Source organism: Microtus pennsylvanicus, chromosome 4 (assembly GCF_037038515.1).
Source record: "Microtus pennsylvanicus isolate mMicPen1 chromosome 4, mMicPen1.hap1, whole genome shotgun sequence".
Lineage (NCBI taxonomy): Eukaryota > Metazoa > Chordata > Mammalia > Rodentia > Cricetidae > Microtus > Microtus pennsylvanicus.
In genome coordinates, this window is record NC_134582.1 from 84,545,464 (window position 1) to 84,568,575 (window position 23,112).

The 23,112-nt window shown below is 50.0% G+C and overlaps 1 protein-coding gene across 19 annotated transcripts in view; it reads right to left on the reverse strand.

Moving 5' to 3' along the window:
• Wnk2 (WNK lysine deficient protein kinase 2) overlaps positions 1–23,112 on the reverse strand; it is a 114,697-nt gene that overhangs the window by 13,388 nt on the left and 78,197 nt on the right. For 3 of the 19 annotated variants that reach the window (XM_075969691.1, XM_075969681.1, XM_075969696.1), the window contains exons 13-26: positions 21,916–22,215; positions 21,404–21,453; positions 20,479–20,647; positions 20,295–20,411; positions 16,221–16,391; positions 16,068–16,113; positions 15,385–15,504; positions 8,295–9,115; positions 7,951–8,026; positions 6,195–6,283; positions 5,422–6,101; positions 2,763–2,977; positions 1,630–1,800; positions 766–864 (exon numbers count right to left, since the gene is read on the reverse strand). In XM_075969691.1, coding sequence (XP_075825806.1) covers positions 766–864; positions 1,630–1,800; positions 2,763–2,977; positions 5,422–6,101; positions 6,195–6,283; positions 7,951–8,026; positions 8,295–9,115; positions 15,385–15,504; positions 16,068–16,113; positions 16,221–16,391; positions 20,295–20,411; positions 20,479–20,647; positions 21,404–21,453; positions 21,916–22,215 — 3,124 coding nt within the window. The remainder of the gene's footprint in view (positions 1–765; positions 865–1,629; positions 1,801–2,762; positions 2,978–5,421; positions 6,102–6,194; positions 6,284–7,950; positions 8,027–8,294; positions 9,116–15,384; positions 15,505–16,067; positions 16,114–16,220; positions 16,392–20,294; positions 20,412–20,478; positions 20,648–21,403; positions 21,454–21,915; positions 22,216–23,112) is intronic. The other 16 variants (XM_075969695.1, XM_075969689.1, XM_075969686.1 and 13 more) reach the window with 10 other exon arrangements.

Below are 23,112 nucleotides of genomic sequence, written 5' to 3' on the forward strand. Positions count from 1 at the left end.
GAGATGGCAGAGGGGACTACCCTGCATGGTAGGGTAGAGGGCCAGGAAGCCCTAGTTGGAACAAGTCCTTTGTTTCACAGTACAGGGGATGGGACCTGGGGCCTGTCTTTTGCATGCTAGGCAAAGGCTGTGCCACTGGTTTATACACCCGAGACCCCTGAAGCACATTCTTAGCATCTCCACATGCAGGGAGTGGGAAAGAGGGTGGAGATGGGGCTGGGTGTTGGCCTTTGGCCCTACACAGAAGTCACACCCTCCAGGGACATCAGAGCTGTCATTGGTCTGCTACATGCATGTTTTGGGAGTCCAGGTACGTGTGTAACACACTGGGTATCTGGAGAAGGTTGGGGTTGTCTTTTTGTTGTCATTGGAACTGGGATACAGCAGACATGTATGCTGGCCACAATTACAACAGAAAACTACGTCCAACATCCAAAGAAATGAAAAGGAATGAGGTGATGGGAAGGGTGCAGAATGCCCTGGTGTACGTGGTGGAGGGGCCACGGGAGAGGTAGGTATGCTGTTGCGCATGATTTTGGTGCCTGGGCGCAGCCAAGAGCATGCACACAGCTGACTGTAGCTGGGTGACTATGGACACTGTGTGTGGTAGGAAAGGCTTGTGGGGTCCACCTTTTTACATGGAGGAGGTGACTTCAAGGGCTGGAGTGGCATCCTATGAAATGTATGAGAGGTAATGAAGACGGGGTGGGGAGGGGAGAAACCAAGGGCCAGGAGGTGGGAAAATACAAAAGAACAAATACAGACAGATGGACACAGATACGGGTCCACTGAGGAATCGAGCACGAGGCTTGCTACTAGACTTATAGGCCCCTCTCTCAGACGTTGGGTGGTAAACCGTCCAGCCTGCAAATGAATATAAAGGGAAGAAAACAGAGAGACACTTATCAAGTACAGGTTGCTGCGATTCCTCCTCCACACCAACAGCCACACCAGCCTTGTAACTTAACATCCATGGCTCCATCTAGCCCAGCCCAAGCACCAAAGCCACTGACCACAGAATGGGAGGAGGCAACAGTAGGAGCAGAAGAGAAGCGGCCCGGAGGAGGAGGAGGGGTGGGGCAGGTGGGGCACCTTTATCAGTCACCATGATTTCTCTGGACAGAGATGGTGAGGACAGGAAAGCGCCTTATCGAGCAGCTGCTGCCGTCCACGGCAGTGATGAGCAGACATCCCAGCCTGAGAGCTGAGCCCTTGTCCCCTAGCCGTCCTGTGGACTTTGGAAGGACCCGGTGTTTACCACCGTCTGGCTCTGCTGTGGGAAGCGGGCAGGGCAGGGTAGCCAAGGCCTAGGAACGGGCATCGCAGAACACAGCAAGATGCCAGGCCCTGTTCCCTCCCAAGTCATTGGGCTGATCCCTCCTGGTCCCGGCCACTTCCTGAGGTCCACTTTAGCAAACCCATCACACCTGCCTCTGAGCCGCTTACATGGCGGGACAATTCCATTCTTTGTGCCCAAAGACTACACCTTTACATTTTTTTCCTTTTTTTTTCTTTTGTTTGTTCTTTATAAAGCTCTGGCCCCCTCTACACACACAGGCGTGCTCCTGGGACACCACTGAGGCCCTACGTGGCTGGCACATGCTTGGAGACAGGCAAGCTGGAAATCACCTTGGCCACGCGCTCCGCCTCCATCACTGGCTAAACCGGAGCAGATGTCTGTGGACAGGGAGGCCCGGACGGAGCAGGGCTGCTGGGTCTGAACTGCCTTGGTGCCCGGGGGCGTGCTGGCGTGGGCAGGGTCCTTAGTGGGAGGGCCTCTGCTGGAGTCAGACAAATGACCTGGGCGAGGGGGGGAGAAGAGGTGACAGGCACCATGAGGCGCCAAGGGGCAGGGAAGGGTGTGGCTGGGGTGGCTTCCTACTCTCTGGCTGGGTGACCTTGAGGAAGTTGAGTCTCCTTAAGAAAACCAGTACACAGACAAGATTCTGGTCTAAAGTGCTGGGGCTAATCAAAGAGAGCATCCCCTTTACTAACCCCCAGTGCCATGCCAGACCTATGCTGTGGAAGGTAATAGGTATGGGCTCAAGGTAGCCATTGTGCAGTGCCTCCTCTCAGCTTTGGGACTGGCACTGGGTTTGTATCACTTGAACAGGTGGCTCAAATTAGGGAGTGCTTGCAGGTAATTCACTAGTGCCTTCCCACTGGTGTCATACTTGGTACTGGGGCTTATGGGTCCTCCCCGCTCAGAGCAGACCCTGCAGCTCTGGAAGCCTCAAAGGAACCCCAACATGCAAAGGGTACGGACTGGTGCCTAGCCCCTGCAGCACCAGGAACTGGGTACCACTGTGGCAAGGCCTGAAGAACAACCCATCATCTCCCTGCCCACAAAGGCAGCCACCTGATATCCACTAAGCAGGAGGTCAGAGGAAGCAGTCACTTCCATCCATTCCAGGCTGTATCCTGCATGGAGGTGCAGGGATGGGGTGCCCTGGGGCTTCCTAGGTACAACGTGGCCCAGGACTGGCTCCTTCCTTCCAAATGGGGCCGAGGCCTGGCTCTGAATAGCCCCCTATTCTCACATGGGCCTTTCCATCTGGCACTAGTGTGGAGGCCTGGGGCTTCCATGGGCTCACAAAGACCCTCAGCTCCAATAAAAGAGGAGCAGGAAAAAGAAAACCCCACACACTCTTGCAGGTTTGGAGATATTGCACCAACCCATAGCTAGCCTCTCAGGCTAACTTGGGGTCCCCGAATACCCTCCCTCCTCAGCCCAGGTACACCCTCCCCTAGAAGCAGCAGACCTGTGCTGGAGGCCACGACCTTGAGCTGTTGCACCAGGGGGTTCAGTAGCTTGCCAGCCTTCAGTTTGTTCTTGCTGGTTTTTCTCCTGCGGCCCATGGGAGGTGCTGTGTGGAAGAACCCCACGTTGGGAGGGAGTGGCTTGCCCAAGCGGCGGTACAGGGCTTCGATCTCCTGCTTCTGCTGGCTCTGTAGCTCAGAAATTTCCTTCAGATGCCTGGAGCAGGAGAGAGGAGGCAGGGCAGGTGGGCTTCCCCTGTGGGGAAAGGCGGGGCTACCTTGTCTGCAGACTTTCAACAGCACTAAGCCAGGTGGGAACAAGGTGAAGGACACAGTTCAAGTTCAGACATCCAGAATCATGACCACTGAACTGTCTCCATAGTCAAGGAGGCAGGCATTACTCCGCACCCACACTTCTACTTGTAATGAAAACCCTAGGTATCAGAGCAGATAGGGAAAATTAGTAGAATCAAAACTTCCTTCATCTCTCTCTTTCTTTCTTAGACAGGGTCTCCTGTACCCAAGGCTGACCTCAAATTTGTTATGTGGCTAAAGATAAGCTTATTGACTCCTGATTCTCCTGCCTCTAGCTCTCAAGGGCTGGGGTTATGGGTGTGTGGCACCATGCACAGCTGTCCTACCCCTGTTTATTGGGACAAGGTGTGTTATTTCTGCCATGCAAGGCAACTGCAGAAGCAGGAAGCTGACTTAGAGGAGGGACGGCATCATATGAGATTTGGGACTGGCGTATCGTTCCACTGGGCCACTGCGGAGGGCTACCGTGATGGTTATGATGTAGGTGGAAGGCAGGTAGATTGCTGGCGGAACAAGGTGTAGGCAGGGAAGTCTCTAGGACAGCGGGAGGGAAGGATGCAGTGGCCACATCTCTTGCTACTCCCCTGAAGGAGCTGAACTTCACTGCACTTAGGAGGCCTGGTACCATCCCCCAACATGGGACCTAGAATATTTCTTCCATCTCTTGTGTTGGGGAAACAGGTGTTTTTCACAGTTGAAATTGAGAGGATAAATTCTAACCTCTCTCCTGTATCTTCATGATGGCCAATCTTTTAAAAGTGAGTTTCTCTATGTTCTCCTGGCTGGCCTGGGGCTCAATATGCAGCCTAGGCTAGCCTTGAACTTTCAGCAATCCTCCTAGCTCAATCTCCAGAGTTCTGGAATTGTAGAAGAGGTGTTAAGCCTAGTTCTCTAATATTTTTTTTAAAAAAGACTTTAGCTCAAAAACAAACAACAAAAAACCCACACAAATAAATAAAATATCAAAGATCTAGTCAGTAAAATACCTGAATGAAAAAATAAATACCCAACCCACACATAAAAATAAACAATCAAGCAAATAAATAAAATATCCAGGATCTAGTCAGCAGAATGCCTGCCATGCAATCATGAAGACATGTGTTTGGGTTGCCAGCACACCTGCAATCCCAGCACTGGAGAGAGAGACAGGAAGATTCCCATGGCTTGTAGGCCAGGCAGTCTAGACAAATTTGTGAACCCCAGGTTCAGTGAAATGCTAAGGGGAGGGCATGATCAAGACACCTGATTTTGACCTCTGAGCTCTTCCTTTGCACACAGAGCTGTGCATGCACACATACACACTAACACATATGAGTGCACACACGCATGAACACTCACACATACACAAACCAACTAAACACCAAGTCGAGGTGGTCTTCTCCCTGCAAATGCGAAGAGAGACAGCAGTATTTCCAGAGGAAGGCTGGATACCTATGGGGCTGCTTGGACCAGTGGACACGACCCCTTCTTCCAGATTCTGAGCATAGATCTGTTCTGGGGTCTCAGGTGGCATCCACTCCTCTACTTTCTCACCTCAACAAAAGTTCCACTATGATCACTTGGGATGACCTTGCCAGGAGTCCCAAGACTGGCAGTCTTCATGCCCTGCCCTCCTCTCAGGGTAGTTCCTGAGCTCGTTTAGACAGCTGCAATCAATCTCTGCTCTTCAGTCACTGGCGGGGTCTCATGGGCCCCATCACAGGAGCTCCTGTTAAAATCTACCTTCCCTCCCCAAAGGAGAGCTTAGGGCATTAGTGATCCCTGACCACAGAGGGGCAGAATGAGTACTTTCTGGGTGAGAGACAAGCAGAGAAGACAGATTATGAGATGGGGGAGGCAAATCAATAGAGAGGGAAGGAGGGGAGGGAGGAAAGGCTGAAGAAGGTACAGGTTTCCTGACTCCTAGCATGTCCTCCCGGAGGTGACAGAGGAAGGAGGGGTGATTTGCCACCCAGAGGAGTCAGAAATCATGCAGGTGGCAGAGCATGGCTGTCCCATTGCAATGATATCCTAGATGGGGCCTCTTTCCTCAGCTTGGAAGGTGGAAGTCCTCTGCACTGTTCCCTTGCTCTGATTAGCACCCACCAGTGGACACTTCATGGCCAGGACTAAACTTCAGCCAACATTACTGACCAGGCCCAGCCTAGCCAGATGAGCCCTCCCTAAGCATCCATCCCCTCCCAATGCTGGCTGGGTGAGCTCCACTCCAGCCAGACGAGCCTTGCCCCCAGATGATGGCGAGCCTCACCATTGCATACTGGTCAAGGGAGCTGTGCCCCTCAAGCTATCCAGGTGAGCTCCCTACATGCACACCTGGCGGGGTGAGCCATGCCCCCCAAAACGTACTTTTCCCGCAGACTGCGCAGTTCCTTCTTTATGTCTGCGTCCTCAAACTCTGAGTCATTGTCACTGCTGATGTAGGATGACTGGGAGTGGAAGGAGGTGATGCTGATGGTAGGGACTTTGACACCTGCCCTGCTGGGTGTCTCAGGGCCCAGCGAGCCAGCCCTTGAAGACCTGTGCAGGAAGGCAGTGGCCTTCTTCACGAAGTCACTTGCCACACCGCTACTACCCGGCAGGGAGGACTGCTTCTGCACCTGGGGCCTCCTTCTCAGGCACTCATCTCCAGAGTCACTGGAGGCAGGCTCCTCAACGCCAACCTCAATGGAGGAGGCTGTCTGCACCCGTCGCACTGCCAGCTTGACATCAGGGCTGGAGGGGATCTCGTCCAGATAGACATCGGGTGGGGCAGAATACCGCAGGCTGTGAGGCGATGCCAGAGTCCACTCATCCTGTGTGCTGACCACGGAGAAGCGGCCCACAGTTTTGGCTGGAGAACTGCTGTCCGGCTGTCCTAGCCGCTTATGAGGGGACCCGGAGACCCGAGCGCCACGCATCTGGGCTGGGCTGCCTTCTGTGACGGTCCCCTGGCAACTCTGCACAGATGCAACCAAGGCTTCTCTGGGAACATTACTGTTCTGATCTTTGGGATCCATGTGTGTAGGGATGGAAGCAGCAGAGGCATCCTAGGAAATGGTGGAAATGAAGAGTGCATGAGAACCAGCTGAGGTTAGAGAGCCCTGCCCCCTTGTGGCCAGTGTGTGCTGAGTCACCTTTACCTGGGGGGCACTGGGTGCTGAGGGGGAGTCTGAGGCCACCTGCCCTGTGTCACTGTCACAGCCCAGTGTGTTGCTGGAAGATGACTCTGCTGTAGGAACATGACAGCATTACTGAGGCTGGAGAGAGAGAATAGTAAAGGATGGCTTACAGCCCAGAGGCCCACGCGGTGAGAGTGTGGCTGCTGGGCAGGGAGGGGTGACATTCCAGAGGTCCTGAAGACTGAGGATGCATTGTGGTGCCCTATCTTGGGGACATCACATCCTGGAGGACATCCACAAGCCTGGGGAAGGGAAGAGGTGTTGGATGGAGCACTCTTGCTTTGGGCACTCCGACTTCGGTGGATGAAACAGTTTCTAGATCTCAGAGGATGCAGTAGAGCAGATCCTAGCCCTACATCTGCGGGGTCTAGCTAGGGAGTACCTGCTACACACACACACACACACACACACCACTCCCGTTTTCAGAGCGGGACAGTACAATGTTTCTGGCAAGCTTTCTCGGGCTGCTATGAAGAGCTATGGAGAAAAGTCCAGAGAGAAGTGTGTGGGAGCAGTAGAGGAAAGTCACAGACGGGGGGAGGGGTAAGAGTTGGGTCACATGCTACAGGGGTTGGGGGTACACATATGCTAATGAAGCCTCCAGGGGGACTGGGGAGCCACCACACACCAAGACAGACCATAAACTGACACACAGACTCACACAAGTGTGCTTTGTATACTCTATATAGGAACCGCACATTTCTGGGAGACCTGAATCCAGTCTCTATTATGTCCTCAACTTAGAGGCAAGACTTAATCCCCTTCCTCATCTTTGTATACCTCCAGGGACAAGGGGCTGACGTCATGCCAACTGCATTCCTGTTATGAAGTTCACCTATTGGACTTGAATCATGAGTCAGTCTTCTGGAACAATCCCTCTACTGCCTACCATGACTTCTGAACTCTGAGAAGCATGTGGATTTGTGACTGGTAACACCCCTTATATGATACAGAGGCTCTAATATCTTCTATAAAAGATCTGGGATGCTGACCTCAGCTCAAGGCTGGCACTGGGTTAAGGGCAACAGAAGTGCTACATCTGATCCCTTAAAGCACTGGCCTAGGAATCAACACACCTCTCACTAGGAAGGCAGTCTAGACCTGAGGGGGCCACCTGGTACTGACAATAACTCTTACCTTGCCAATCCCTAAGAAATCCAGATGAGGAAATCTGGCACCTTAGAAGGTGGATCAGACCCTAGGGTGGAGACTCAAATGTTTGGTAACAAACCAAGAACCACGTGATCTCAGGAACTCGGAAGGCTGAGGCAGGGATCAATGCAAGTTCAAGGCTAGCTTGGGCTACACAGGTATTTCAAAAAAAAAAAAAGGGCTAGTGAGATAGTTCAGTGGTTGAGACACTTGCCACCAAGTCTGATGACCCAAGACTCTCATGATGGAAGGAGGAAAGCCACTGCCACAAGTTAACCTCTGACCTCTATCTATACCACACAAACCATGAACCTAGGCAAAAGTCCCCCTCAAGGGGTACAGAAGAGAGGAAAGCAGTCGGGTCTGGGCTGCTCTCCACAACCTTAGCTGTCCAACTAGCACCCCACTTCCTTATTCTTCTAACTTTCACTTTGCCAGACAGGGACAGTGAGAGCAGTTCCTTCTGTGGGCTATTTCATCCCCCAAAGCACGAAGGCTCTGGGCCCCAGGAGGACTGCGGCACCTGCAGAGTGTAGCTTGCACTACTCTGACCTTGAGTTGTTACCTGTCATTGGAGAAGACGCACCCTGTTCCCGCTGGGTCAGGGCCCATCCTGCAGGGGCCGTTTCTGACTTTTCCAACTGGAAGAAGAAAAATGGAAGAACTGTGAGCTTGGCTTATCAACATCTTAGGAACTATACCCTAAACCACTGATCTGTGACCCCTCTATGGCTGGAACTGTCCCTCACCTGCCCTGCCTCTTCCATATGAACAAATTGAGCTGAGTCGCTTGGCACCACACACCACGGGTGCGTCACCAAGAGCCAGCCAGGCCCTGCATAGCTGGGATGCCTGCCCACATCCAGTCCTAGCCAGTGAGGGGATATTGGAGTGAGTCCAGCTACTCACTGAGGGCTGGGCCTGCTGGGTGAGGCTTGGGGTCCTGTCACTCAAAGCTGAGGGCAGGTCTCCTCGCAGGGGCTCCAGGGTGAAGTCTCTATCACTTGCCTCCATGGGAGTCCCAGCCGAGGCCGAGGAGGTGGGCACATGCTCCTGATAGAGCAGAGTCCGCAGTTTCTCATCCAGGCTCTTGATGGTGTTGTCCACGAAGCCCACCCTAGGGGGTGGCCCTTCCCCATCTGATTCCAAGGCTGAGGGTGGTGGTGGGGGAGCAGTAGGCCCTAGAGGGGGACTGGGGAGCTGGGGAGCTGCCAAGCTGATAGTTCCCACAGTGATGGGCAGTGAGGGTGGTGGCTGACCCTGTACAGGCTGTGCGGCCCCAATGGGGGGGCTGGGCTCTGGCACTGAAGCAGGCAAGGGCTCCCCTAGAGTGCTGACATCCCTGGTTGAAATGGGCTCCCCCAGACCTGCGGAGCAGCAAGAGGCTTCTGGAGCTGGGGTACAAGGTCCTTGACCAGTAGCGAGGGGTTGGGCAGCACACTGGGTATGGTGAGTCTCGACCAGTGGCTGGAGGGTCTCGTGGATACTGGCTGGTCCTTGATGAGTCCCTGGACCCCCTGCCTGCACAGCAGTCCCTGATGCTGACTCTGGCACGGTGCTGGTGGCTGGTGCTGCCGGGATTACAGTAGTCACAGGAGGGGAAGATGGGGCCAAGGGGGCTGAGGCTCCACCAGGAGGGTTGCTGGAGCCTGCCTGGCTCAGGAGCTGCTGAGCAGCTGGGAAACTAGGTTTGTCCTTCAAGGACAGCTGGTCTGGATAGGGCGCTGGGTCTAGAAGAAAAAAGGGAATGATTGGCATCACTTACCCTGATCCTATTCAACCAGTCCTTCCCTGCCTGCACTAACTACCTGGCTGGGGCTCCTGCAAACTCATCTTTGTTCCTCCAAGAGGCCAAGTTCCAGTTTACCACTCAGTTCCGTCATGACCACTGTCATCTGCTCTGAAGGGATGATTCTCACCTATGGATCTCCGCTCCTACAGAGTAGTTTATGGTGTTCCATAGCATCCTTTTCCCACCATGTGGTTGTAGCACTTGTCAGACATGGTCTTTTCTCTACCACCTGTCTGTCCACACTGTTTGTTTATGCTGGACAAAACTGGGACATGGATTTAGAAAGTGAAGGGGTTGAGGGAAGCAGTGAGTTATCCATGCCCCAGAGCAAGGTGGAACCCAGAACCTTCCAATCCATCAGATATCCAGTGTTTGGTACATTCAGAACATAGAATTGGAAAAGAATTTGGGGAGTGAAGGACCTGGGGATTGCTGTGGAACAATCTTTGTACACTGTAAATATGTATTGCTCTCATTGTTAATAAAAAGCTGATTGGCTGATAGCTAGGCAGGATTTTCGGAGCAGAGAGAATGCTAGGAAGGAGGAAGGCAAAGTCTGAGAGGTCACCAGGAGGCACAGAGGGAGCAAGATATGCTGGAGAATAGTTAAAGCCATGAGCCATGTAGCAATACATATATTAATAGAAATGGGTTAATTTAAGTTGTAAGAGCTAGTTAGTAATAAGCCTGACTTATTGGTTGACCATTTATAATTAAGTTTCTGCGTTTATTTTGGAGCCAGGCAGTTCCAACAAAAACTCTGCCTACAGGAGATCACATGAAGACACAGTTCACCAGTATTCTGCTAGAGCACCCAAAGCTCTAAAGGAAGTCACAGGGACTCTGATGGGAATTAAAGAGAGGGCACAGGGTGTGATTATGTCTCAAACCTATATTGTTTGAAGCTCATCATTTCTCACTTCTACTCACAGAAGCCCTGTGCCCTTTTATAGACAGGACATAATGTGAAAGACTGTAGCTAAGGAGATGCCTCCATGGATAAAGTGCCAGTCATGCATAAGAATGAGTTTAGATCATGAGCATCTACCCAGAAGCTGAGCATGGTGGTATGTACCTATAATCCCAGCACTGGGGGTATGGGAAAACAGGTAGCTCTCTGGAGCCCATTGAACAACCAGTCTAGCCAAACTGGAAAGTCCCAGGTTCAATGAGAGACCCTTTCTCAAAAAATAATATGGATGCATTAAAAAAAAAAGAAGTGGAGAGTAACCAAGGAAGGCTCCCAACATCAACATCCAGCCTCCACACACAGACATAAGTAGACTCCCACATGGACATGTTCAAACATCATACCTATGCATAGTCCCTCATACACACACAACAAAAACCATAAAAAGCCAGTAGGAGTAGGCTAGTTACCAGGATCCAAAGCCCCTCTCCTGTGCCCAGACCCATGCAGATCCTCTATCCCTGCCCCACCAAAGGTCAATAACTGACATGTTCTCCTTCCTGTTGTCTTCATGGTACTGGCATGTCTTCTAAAGAACATACTTGTTTTCATGGTTTAGAAGGCTCTTCTATCCATGGGCAGAGGTACAGAGGTGCCCTTGTTCAGTTCGGTGCACACTCAGAGATGCTGCTGGCTATAGAGAACCTCTAGGGTCAACAGAGGATGGTGAGGTACCTCCAAGGTGGGGGATGGTGTCCCTTCTATGGCAATCTCTCAATGCTCATGAACCTTCCTTCCCTCCTCCCTGAGGAAGTGGAAAGGCCTTCTGATTGTGGAAACCTTAATATGAAACCAACTCTTTTAATGCTCAAATACACAGCTTGGTCCTGGTGTGTGTAACCAAATGAAACCTTAGACCTGATGCACAGCCACTGTTTGCCCTGTCAATCTCTACTCTGCTCTCTCATTCTGACTATACAGAAACCTCCCACAAGTAGAGTTGCAACATATCTGTGCTTCTGTGAATTGCTTATTTCATTCAACATAACACCCCAGGCATATTCATGTTGTTGCCAATGGCAGGATTTCCTTTTTAGTGTCTCAATAGCAGTCTACTGGGTATACACATTTTTCTTTGTTCAATCATCTGCTAACATTCCATTTGTTTCCATGTCTTTGACTACTACAAATGATGCTACATGAACACAAAAGAGCAGACACTTCTTTTGGAATTTGTTTTTGATTAACTTGAACACACCCAGGTTGGGACTGCTAAATCATGGAAGAGTTCTGCTTTTGACTTTTTGAGGAACCTGCATGCTGCTTCCTATAATATCTGCACTAATTTACACTCTCACCGATTGTACAGAGGGCTTCGCATTTCTCCACATCCTTGCCAAAACTTTGTGTTTTGTTTTTACATCTGGGGCAAGCACGCACACATGCTGTGGCACGAGCAGAGAAGTCAGTTCTCTCCTTCTACCTTGTGGGTCCAGGATCTAACTTGGGTCACTGGGCTTGATGACAAGCACGTATACCCACTGAGTCATCATGAACTGACTGCCTTCTCAATACGAGGCATCCAGCATCTCCTGTGATGCACCTGCCCACCAATTGAGCTGCCACGGTTTGCCTTTTCCTCTGTTAGAGCTCTTCATGTCTGCTGGGTGGGAATCGTCGCTGGTCGTATGCGCTGCTGGTAACTTCTCTCTGGTTTGTGGATTTCCTCATTTAGAGTAAAAGGCTTTAATTTTGACACTGTCCGATTTGTCTCTTCTTTTTCCCCTTCTTCTTTTTCTTCCTTCTCCTTGCTTCCTTCTAAGAGGGAGTCTCAGGCTGGCCTTGAACTCACTAGATAGCTGAGGATGACCTTGAACTTCTCATTTCCCTTGCCACTGCAGCATGAGGATTGCAGGGAGCACTACCACATCTGCCTGGTGCATGCAGTCCTGGAGGCTGAACCCAGGCAATTCTAGACCAGCACTGAGTCAAGAAATCCTCAAGAGAGAGAGATTTCCTCTGCTTTCTTCTAAAAGTTAGAGTTTTGTACTTTATAGATTTAAAAAAAACTTAAATTCAATAAAATAGGAAACTTGCGAGTATAAACACACACAAAAATTTTATATTTGATTTGTTAATAATTAATTTTTTTGTATATGACGTGAGGCTTAAGGTCAAGGTTCACTTTTTTTTTTTTTTTTTTGGTTTTTCGAGACAGGGTTTCTCTGTAGCTTTGGTGCCTGTCCCAGAACTAGCTCTTGTAGACCAGGCTGGCCTCGAACTCACAGAGATCCGCCTGCCTCTGCCTTCCGAGTGAGGTTCACTTTTTAGTCTATGAATAAGTCATTATTTGGCATCCTCACTGAAAAGACTACCCCGGCTGAAGCAGGAACCATTTCTCAAGTCTGTAAACGAACTGAGGATGATGCTGATCTGCTCAGTGACATGGTTTCTTGAAGAGATTTTATAGAACTAGTGTTAGATCTTGCTAGCGTGTGGGGGTGTTTGCCTGGTCTTGAGAAGTCTTTGAGGGAAATGTGACCTATAGTTTCTCTCCTTCTAATAGATCTGTGGTGGTATAATTTTTCCAGAGTAGACAAGTGTTAGCAATCAGTGGATTTTGCAGAATTAACTTTTCATTTCAGCTGTTTGGTCCTTATCTGTGAGCTTGCTCTTTATCTCCAAGAACACCCTTTATCCTTTATCTATAATGTTTCTTTTAGTCCTGAGATTGATATTTTATTACCTTTTTTTTTGTCAGTTTTACTAGAGGTTTATAACTTTACTTATTTTTCCCCCAAAGAACCAGTTTCTGGCTTCATTGATTTTATCTGATTTCACTTATTTTGTTCATTTTCAATGTTATTCACTTCTGTTCCTTATAGCGCTGGCTTCATTGTCTTTGGATTTATCCTGTATTCATGTTCATTTTAAATGTCACCGACTTCTGCTCTTTATTGTCTTGGCTTCGCTGTCTTTGGATTTATTCTGCATTCACTGTCCTCATTTCTCAAAGCAGAAGGCTGTCCTGTTAACTTTTTAGTACTATAATATTTCCTTATAACTTTAGCCACATCTTATTCTGTGTTCATTCCAAACTATCCTGACTCTCCTTAGGATTATTTTTTTCCACCATAGATAACCAATCACTCATCTCTCAGTTATGTTCTATCAGAGATGGTAATCAGTACAATGTTGACGTTTTCTATGTTGGATTTCTTTGTTATAATTCAGGGTAATTTCTCTACATGTCTGATAAAGAGTGCATTCCACCCACACAGAACGATCTATAAAGTCAAGTAGGTCAAACTGGCTATCACAGCTGTTTTTTTCTTCCTGAGAGAGGAATGTGGAGGTCTCTACTACGGCGGCAGACTGTCTGCTTCTGCTTTTGGTTCTAGTGGGGTTGTTTTCCTGTTAAGATTTTATTATTTTGATTTTTTTTGAAGTAGGGTTGCACTACTATATATAGCCCAGGCTGGCTTCAAACTAGTGATCTCCTGTCTCAGACTCCCAGAGCTAGGATTGCCAGCTTGTGCTACCATGCCAGGCTTAGTTCTGTTACTAGATGCACTCGTGTTTAGGATTCTAAATGTGCTTTGGAAAGCGATCCTTTAACGAATGTGAATCATGACTTTTAAGCACTGATCATTTTCTTTGTTCAGAAGTCTATTTAGTTTGAAGTTAAAACAGCAACCTTTCGAGTTTATCTTCTACCACAACCTTCCTTTTTTTAAAACTATTTTTTAAAGTTTATGTATACATTTGCCCACACGTAAAACAGATGTAAACCCCAATGTGTGTGCCTAAAGTCTGTGGAGGCCAAACAAGGGTGTTAGGTCTGCTGGAACTGAAGTTACAAGGCAGTTGTGAGTCACTGTGTGGGTACTGGGGACTAAGCCTGGGTCCTCTGCAAAAGCAGCAAGTGCTCGTAACCACTGAGCCAACTCTCCAGCCCTCATCCACCTGTTTACCTACATATACATACTATTTAAGTTTTTAGTAGACACAGAGGGCCTGGACTTTATCTGTTCTCTCTAGTGTGATACTTGCAACCTCACTCAGACGCTCTCAGATGCTCTCAGTGGTAAAGGGGCCAAGACTGGTCTTATATCTAGTTTCTGTTCCCCACTACCTAGGATCTGATACATTTTCACTATCTTCAGATTTCCAGTGCCTTCAAAAGTGTAATTTTCATAACTTATCAAGTTTTTTGGTTCTTCTCTGTGCATAGTTAATTCAGATGAACACATCTGCCACCCATTTCTCTACCCAGCCCCCCTACCATATACAAACTTGCTGTGAATAGTACCCAGGGCCATTCAGCATGTAGATGAAGGGTGAGGGTTTAACTCTGTGCTCTTAGCCCCTATCACTATCCATGAAGACATACCATGGCACACTGAAATTTACCCACCTTGTAACAGGGCTTTCCTTGGATCAGGGAGTGTGTATAAGGCAAGGAAAGTGGAATGTGTAAAGAGACCCTCATTTTGAAAGTAAGCCTTCCAGGTAAGGTCACTGGACCCCGACTTCTCAGGCTAGGCTGAGCGCATCTTCCTGGCCAGAACACAGCTCCTCCCAGCATATATGTCACTGGATTTTACTATTAAGATGACCTTCTTCCAGTGGTAACAAATCTCCAAAAGTATGAAGGTATTCACCAAAAAATATGATAATGAGAAAAATTGATTTACATATCCTTTTCATGAGTGTAGCATGATGGAGAACCAAATTATTTTATTATCAACTCTTTCTTGCCAAGTGATGATTAAGTTTGTTCCAATGACTCCTTTACCCTTCTAAGTATCATAAAAAATCAACAGTGCTGAAGGGTTTATTTACAGACATCTGTGGGGATAGGTGCAGGCAGTCTCAGGAGCAGATGAATAGCACCGTGATCCATGTGACAACTGAGAATCAGGTGGTCTCAGAATCCCACCTCCCCATGCAAAACGAGGGCCTGTTCACCGTGGATGTACTCCAAGATGACAAAGACAGGCTGGGTCACTAGGCAGTACTGAGTAGGAAGGGCCCAGAGCCCATCAGCACACAATCACCTGAGTGGTGAAGACAATAGGGCCAGCTCAAGCCAATGCTGCCTGGTGGCTGATCCAGAAGAAAACAGGGAGAAATGGTAACATGGCCCTATCGCCTGCCCTGAGCTTTGGGGTGACAGTATGGGGCGGCAGCCCCTTGCACAATGCCAGGTACCCAACATATTCTAGCGCAGGGCTGCACAGGGGGAAGCTCCTAGGTTGCTACAGAGGGGGGGTCTGGGCTCTGTGTACTCCTACCTTGGCTGGCTTCTGGCTGCAAAGAGCTTAGAGGAAGTGGGGGTGATGATTCAGAAGTGTCTGTTGCTGGGTGTTCAGCCACTGGACAGATGATAAACCACCTCTTCCCCGTGTGCAAGACTGAGAAACAGAACATAAAGAAGCGCTGAGAGGGACTCAGTACCTCTAGGCCAGGGCACCCTACTACTGTACCAGACCCCATTAGGAGCTCTAGGAAGCACATTCCACCTGTGGAGTTTTCTCCAGAAGGAGTAGGCAGGGGGTTCAAGCTCTCATTTATAAGCTTCAATGGCTTCATTCCATGACTGAGGTGACCCTCCAAGCCCCTTAACAATGAGGCCTTAGGAAAGGGCTTCCATCTGCTCCTCTCAACCAGAAGGGCGTAGGGTGGACACCCAGACCAGGGGGCCTCATTGGCAGCTACAGACTCTCAGAAGAGCCTTATTTAGTCCTTGGGGTGCCTGTAGCCCCCAAGATAGCTGCTAGTGGGACAAGGTAGCCATTACCAGCTAAGAGAGTCTCATTACCACTCTTACAATCCTTGTGCAGTGGCCAAAGTCCTTGTTATGCTCAACAGGGACCTTCAGTCAAATGTCTGCTTCAGAGCAAGAGGGTGCAAGGAAATGAATGGCTCTTCCTAAGGCTGGCTACTGGGCCAGGTACAGCTGTCGGGATAGGCTTACCATTCTGCTGATAGACAGGGGCGTTGGCTTGAGACTGTCCATTCTCCTGCATGAGGGAAAGGGATTGCAGGTCAGCAGCCTCACTGAGAGCTTTTTTTCTGAGCCTCCTGCCTGCTGCATCTACCAGCATGCCCTGGGGACCTGGGCTCTCACCTCCCCCATGGCCAGACCACAGGTACCCAGGTGTGGAGGGCTGGTCCCTGTATCAGAGCCATGATCAGCATCTGTGTCCTCGCTGAGCATGTCTTCCGCCTTGTCCATGACATCCTTCATCTGCTCGATGAACGTCTCTCGCTCAGCAGGCAGGATGAAGTCATGCTCTACCTGCAAAGGGACATGGGACTGCTGGTGACAACCTTGCATAGATCATGGGTGTATGGGGGCTCTAACAGGGATACACATATTCTATCCTGCCCCAGATCCCACAGAAAGACATGACAAAGTTTGTGTCCCCTGGTCAGGGCTGAGAAAGTTAATGGCCCCAGAGACACAGGAATGATGTTGAGGCTGAAAATGCTACTCCACACAACCAGATAGCCCCATGTGGACTGCTTTCCTGGAGCAAAAGCTGGCCATGGAACCTCAGGCTAGCCCAACAATCTCAAAGAAAGATAGGTGCACTACTACTGGGTCTAAGGGAGAAGGCCTAATTGGAACACAGCACTAGACAACGAGCCACAGCTATTATTTTAAGACAGGGTCTCACTGAGTAGCCTTGGCTGTCTTGGAACTCACCATGTAGACCAGGCTGGCCTCAATACCCTGCCTCTGTTTCCTAAGTGCTGAGATTAAAGGCACACATCACCATGACTGGTTCCCCAGAAATCTTTCCAATTCACCTTCTTCACAAGTCATCTTCACAGAGCTCTTGCCCTAGAGCCACGTGGCTCTTCTAAATGCTAAATCCAGACAGATCTTTCAGAGTTGGCCAAGCTGGACTAAGGTGAACTGGCACCCTAGTCCACCATCTACACCTGTGCTTCCCCTGCAGACTCCTGACGCCTCCAAACCTGAAGCAGGGAGGCAGCAAGGCAGAGAGCCATCAGGAAGCAGGAACTGCACATGGAATGTCTGTGCACACACATCCTGCTTAGCTGGAGAAAAGCTTTCAGTTAACTTGACTTTAAAATATGTGATTCAATCCTCTACCCAGTTTATAAGAGAAAGCACAATAGAGAGAGAGAGAAGGGAGGGTCAGGGTATCCAGAGGACCTGAGATCAAAAAGATGCAATTTACAAAGCTCAACATAATAACTGGCTGAGAAATTGTGTAGGGGTTTTGCCTGTGTGTGTATGCGCGCGCACACACACACACACACGAGAGAGAGAGAGAGAGAGAGAGAGATACTGAAAACATGACATAAACACATGGATACATAATTCCTAATCATTGCGCTGTGTGAGCAAGAAGGGAACGGCAGAAGCAGGTAGGTGGGCAGCAGGGCAGCCAGGACACTTCAGGAGCATCTGCATCATTATTATGCATCTACAGCTCAGTCTAGCAATGTTCTTGCCTTGCAGGTACAAAGACCTGAATTTGACACCCAGGACCCACACAGAAAGAAACAGATGTGATGGCATCCTTGTAATTCCGCTGTTGAGGAGGTGCCTAAGGAGTAACACCTGAAGTTATCTTCTGGTCTTCACAGCCAATGTGCACACGTGCATAAATAACATGTATGTATGTACGTTGTGGAATGCTGTCCTCTCAGCGTAACAATCACCTCCATCTTAACAAGAGTGGTTGTGACTACCCACACAAGTCTCTCCATCTGATCGGGCCGGTCTACATCCCACACGTTAGGAAGGTTTGGGGAGGTCATTAGAACCTTGAGATTCTGGCCACTCAGCTTCCTGCATCCCAACCACCACATGCCCTTGGGAAGACTAACTAAGAGCCACGGGGAAGCATCTAGTGATGTGACTGTTTGGGGATCACCCATTCTATAAGTATGCCCAATACATCCTTCAGTTTGACAAACTAGCCTTGGGTCTGTTGTTGGTACCCTACTGGGGGTGTGTGGATATTTGTTCATGTCTCCCCAGGAAAAGCTCACATGACAACATATAAAGTCACATGATACACATGTCGAGAAAACCCATCCTAACTGTGGGCTGTGTTATAATGCAATGGGCTGGGTTATATTATAAGGAGGAAGCTGAGTGCCTGCTTTCACTTCTCCCTATTTTCTGACTGGAGACAATGTTGCAACCAGCTGCCTCATGCTTCCCCTGTGGTGACTTCCCCATCAGGTGGACTGTACTCTGGAAACGTGAACCAATCAAATCCATCCTTGCTTATGTCATTTTTGTCAAGACCTGAGAAATTCTCTCGTACCCTTATTTGTCACAGGTACCCTGTTTGGTGGGGTGTCTGTTAAAGTCTTCCGATAGTTTGTCTTTACCTTATAGTGGGTTTATATGAAGATAACTTCTATGTGAAATTCAAAAAAAATCATCCTCATTACAGGTTATCTGTAATAAATTTAAGTGAAACACATACACACTCAAAAGTCAAGAGAGGTGTGTGGTTTCAAAGGTTTGGGTAATAGAGTAAGAAACCAGTCAGATACTTTGTCGGAGGGTCCCTCTCTAACCAAACTAGATTCAGGCATCTCCTATAACTCCTCTCCAGGCCTTGGTCCCTTCTGCTTTGGGCCTAATTCAGTTAGAGCGAGAGTCCCATTCAGTCAGTCAAGGGAGAGACCCCCGGCCGCCATGTCTGACGAAGATCCTTGTCACCAACTTTGATGTTAAAGCCTCTGACATGTCCCCCACAAAGATGAGGTTAATGGGTGTAGCAGGGGTTTTCCTTTGGCTACAGAGTGTCTGATGTCAGTTCTAGAAGACTGATAGCTATAGAGGCACCTTTGAAGCCAAAGAGATGAAGGCAGGGCTCACCACAAGTGTGGATGGGCCTCTGTTCCAGGCAGGAGAGGGCCAGGTGACCCTCACTGACCATCCTGGACATCAGTGGCTGGAACATAGGGCACGCATGTTCAATGTTCTCATAACCTGACCATCCAGTTGGCCTTGGCATTCTGGTGTTTTCCTTACTTTTCTAATCCTCACCTGTTCCTGAGCGGTATGTCCTGCCCCCCTGCCCCCACCCCCATTCCTGCTTTATTCAGAGCAAATCCGTTCTCTGTTGTCTGCTGCAACAGTTCTGGCCAGCCTTCCCAACCATGATGGCAGGCATCGGAATCATCTTTTCTCTCACCCTGAGGGGACTGTGGTCTGCCTTGGCCTGAGGAAGAGCTTGTCAGAGGAATCTCTGTGTAGCAGACAGCAGGAATTCCCTGAGAAACTCATATCCACACTGAATGAAGCCAGGGCCAGGGTGGCCAGGTGATATAACGGCAGGACCACTTACTGCTGACATCTAACTAAGTTGTTCGTGTAGTAGTCACTAGTCAGTGGGGCTATTTATACTATTTTACTAAGTTAAATTTCATATTCCCCTACATAGCTACACTATCCTACTAGATATACTTGTATGATGGCCCAATGCCAGCTGCCTCCTTAGGAACATATGAACATATGTGACTGGGGGTCTAGGACATGTCCCGCTGTAGGACGTCTGTGGTCACAGATAGTTCAGGGAGTCTGATAGATACGGATGGGTTCTTCCTGCCAGTGTCTTCTGTCTTCATAGACAGTTTGAGATCCAAGTTCCCCTCTTCTGGCAGAGCTAGGTGCTGGGGACAGAGCAGTATTTCCTGGGAACGTAGATAAGGAATCTAAAGAAGTCTGCAGGTAAGAAGGAGTTCCCAGGGGCTCTCTCCAGCAGAGAGCTAGAGCCAGGTGGAGGTGCTGGCAAAGCTACAGGGATCAAGGAAGGAGTCCAGGGCCTGGGTCTATACTTCCAGAAGCTGGGGAGGCAGACATACAACTCTAAGCAGGGAGCACAGGACCTTAAACACCGGGAACACATTTTTCATTTGCTTATTCAGGTCACCCAGCAAGTTCCTCCTTTTCCTCAGAAGGGCAGGAAAAGGTACGGCTAACATCCCTGAATTGTCCTACACAGGAGCCCGGGGAAGGAACCCACAGAAACCCCCATAGGTGATGTTCTACCTGGATACCCACAGCTCTGGGGATAGCTGCTAGGCTCTGGGCCAAGCACTGGCCACCCAAACACCTCCATGCAGGACTGAATTCAGCATGTTAATTCCTACAAGGGTCTAAGGACCTCAAGGAGGTGGCCTCATCCCGACCCAGCCTTACCATGTATGTGGCGATCTCATCGGGAGCATCCCCATCAAGATCGAACTTGAAGGTCACCATCTTATGGTTATGCGTTTCCAGCTGACACTCCACCATCTTGTCCCCCGTGTTACACACCTGCAAGAAGCCACGATCAGATTGCAGAGGACTTCACACCCATGTACCCCAAACCACAGCCACTTACATTCAGGATAGTGAGCCGAGGCCGGCTGGCCCTCTCCTGCCGGGAGCGTGCACGAGTGGACCTACGGTGGTGTTTCCGGGCACCCCTGCCCTCCAGCCTGCCCCCTCCAAAGGTGCCTTCACAGCTATCACTCAGGTCTCTTCCAGAGGTGACATCCGAAGCTCCAAAGCTGTGGGGAAAACCAAAAATTTTAACAGCACACCTGGAGAACCAGAAAATCCACTCTAGTCAGTCTAGCCTTGGGGTTTTAACTAAAGTTGGGACCTGCAGAGATGGCATCCAGCCTACAAGGGGATCCCAAGATGCTCTTCCTCCAGTACCCACCCTGTACCACCCATACCTTCCCTTTGGTGGGCTGTACGGCGTGATTCTCTAGGCCCTTTGCCTGTGAAATGGGTCTAACATGCCTCAAGGAACCAGGAGCTCTAAGCTGTTGTGAGGATGTGGAGTCTGCCAAGCTTCCAACATCCACAACATCCCAGTCCCCTGGGATGATGGGATCCATACCCACCTCTGTAAGAACGACACTGCCACCCCAGAGCACAAGAGAAGCCTGAACACCTGGACCTAGGCATACCCGAGGGCACTGAGGCTCTCTCTGCCCATGGCCTTCCCCTTCTGGAATGTCCTTGGCACGAGGATTAGTGCCAAGACGCACAGCTCAGCAGGGACCAACAATAACCAGAACTCAACCTGGACTGACATAGACTAGTGCCAGGCGGCATAGCTCAGCAGGGGCTGATAACAAGCAAAAGGTCCCTGAGCCACTATTGGGTCATATTTGGAAAAGGGGGTAACACCTATTAAAATCCTGATGGTGTCCTGGCAAACTGAGCAAAAATGCCAAGCAGTGCCGGGCTGGGCAGAGCTGGCTGCTGAGCCTGTGCCCCCCACAATCCATCCTGGAAGCAAGGGAGAACAGTACCTCTCACTCGTTGGTGGGGGACCAGGAGGCTTGTCTTGTGAAGCCTGCTCCTAAAATAAGAAGCGGAGTACAGAGAACAGGGTTACATTGTGCCGACCTACCTTGCCTCGCCTCGTGAGGTCAGACACAGCATGCAGCTGCTTCCCCACCTCCTCTGAGGCTCTCTCCACACAGGGCCCAGTGTGTGGCTGCCATGATTTTGAAAGGCTTAGAGGCAAGCAGATTCCTGAAACCCAGGGTGGCTTCCTTCCACAAATCGCTAACCTACTTTGATCATTCCCCCCCCCCCCCCCGAAAAGAACACACAGGGTTGTGAAAGCCCTGGGCAACCTGTATAAATTCTCTGAGGAAAACCCATTTCTGAAATTCATGCTCTCCCTCCTGATGTGGGCCAGTGTAGACAAAGAGGCAGAGCAGCTTCGAGTAGCTGTCCCAGAGCACACTGTGCCTTCCTCACCTCTAGAGCTGAGCCCCCCTCCCCGCTGGCTTGAGCAGGGAACAAGGGCACACACCTCTTGAGCCACTTCCACCATCAGCTGGACAGCGGGGGAGGGACCGGTGACCGCAGGACCAGTGGGCAGAGGTGGGTTTGTTGGTGGGAGTAGCGTAGAGGTCTGGGTGGGTACACTCTGAGAGGCTGCGCCCACTGTGGGGGCCAGGGAGCTGGGGAGCTTGGGCAGGAGCTCAGGGGCAGGAGGCAGCAGAGTGTCTGGCAGAGGAGGGGAAAGGACAGCAGGCGGCAGGGACACAGCAGAGACTGGAGCAGCAGCAGCGACATCCGCAGTGTACGAAGGAGGGTGGCCCAGCAGGACCTGGGGGCAGAAGGGATAAGATGCAGGCTGGGTACCAGGGAGCAGCGGCAGAGGCTGTGCCCAGAGGCACCAGTGAGCACACAGGTTTGGGAGGATAAGGACTATCTCTCTGATCCACACATTCCCCAAAGGTAATCCCTGTCTTAGAGCACATCTGGAATGCAAATTTGGAAGAGGTAAACAGGCATGAGCCTCCTCAGACACCTCCATGTGGGAATAGACAGACCTACACTCCCAGGAACTGCAGAAAAAGCCTAGGCAAACAGTCAGAATGCAACACACACTTAGTATCTAGGCTGGGCTCTGGCTGTCTCCCTGGGACATCAGCGTCCTGCTTCCCTAGCCTTCTACCTAGTTCACAGCATGGGGTAGCCATACCCAGTCACCCTGAGCGTGCCCAACACCACTTGAAGAGCTCACCAGTCTTTAGCAACCGCAGAACCCAGAAAGGTCAGCAGCAGAAAACAAGGCCCAGAACACACAGATGGTGCTAGACCCTGCTTAGCCTCACCCTACCTAATCAGTGAGCTTAGCAATCACTGACACCTTCTCATTCTAGTACCGCACTCCATGAGAACACACGACCAGCATGCTTCTTCCCACTGGTTTTTTAGACAGATGCTTTCTGCTGGCCAATAAACACCACTCCCACCCCATCTCCAAGCACCAGTGCCTCCAGAAATGAGTTAGAGCACACACTCTGAGTGAGCAGCTCCAAGCTGAGCAGCACAAAACTGAGAAACACAGCACCTGGCACTCGGGTGCTCCCTGGACCCTTCACTCTTCGCAGCAAAGCCAGGAGGAGGAGCTGGTCCACATCAGAGGAACGTGAGGTTCAAGTGACCAGGGCTATGCCTCAGTTTCAGAGCTGGCAGGGTTTAGAGTTGAGGCAAGATC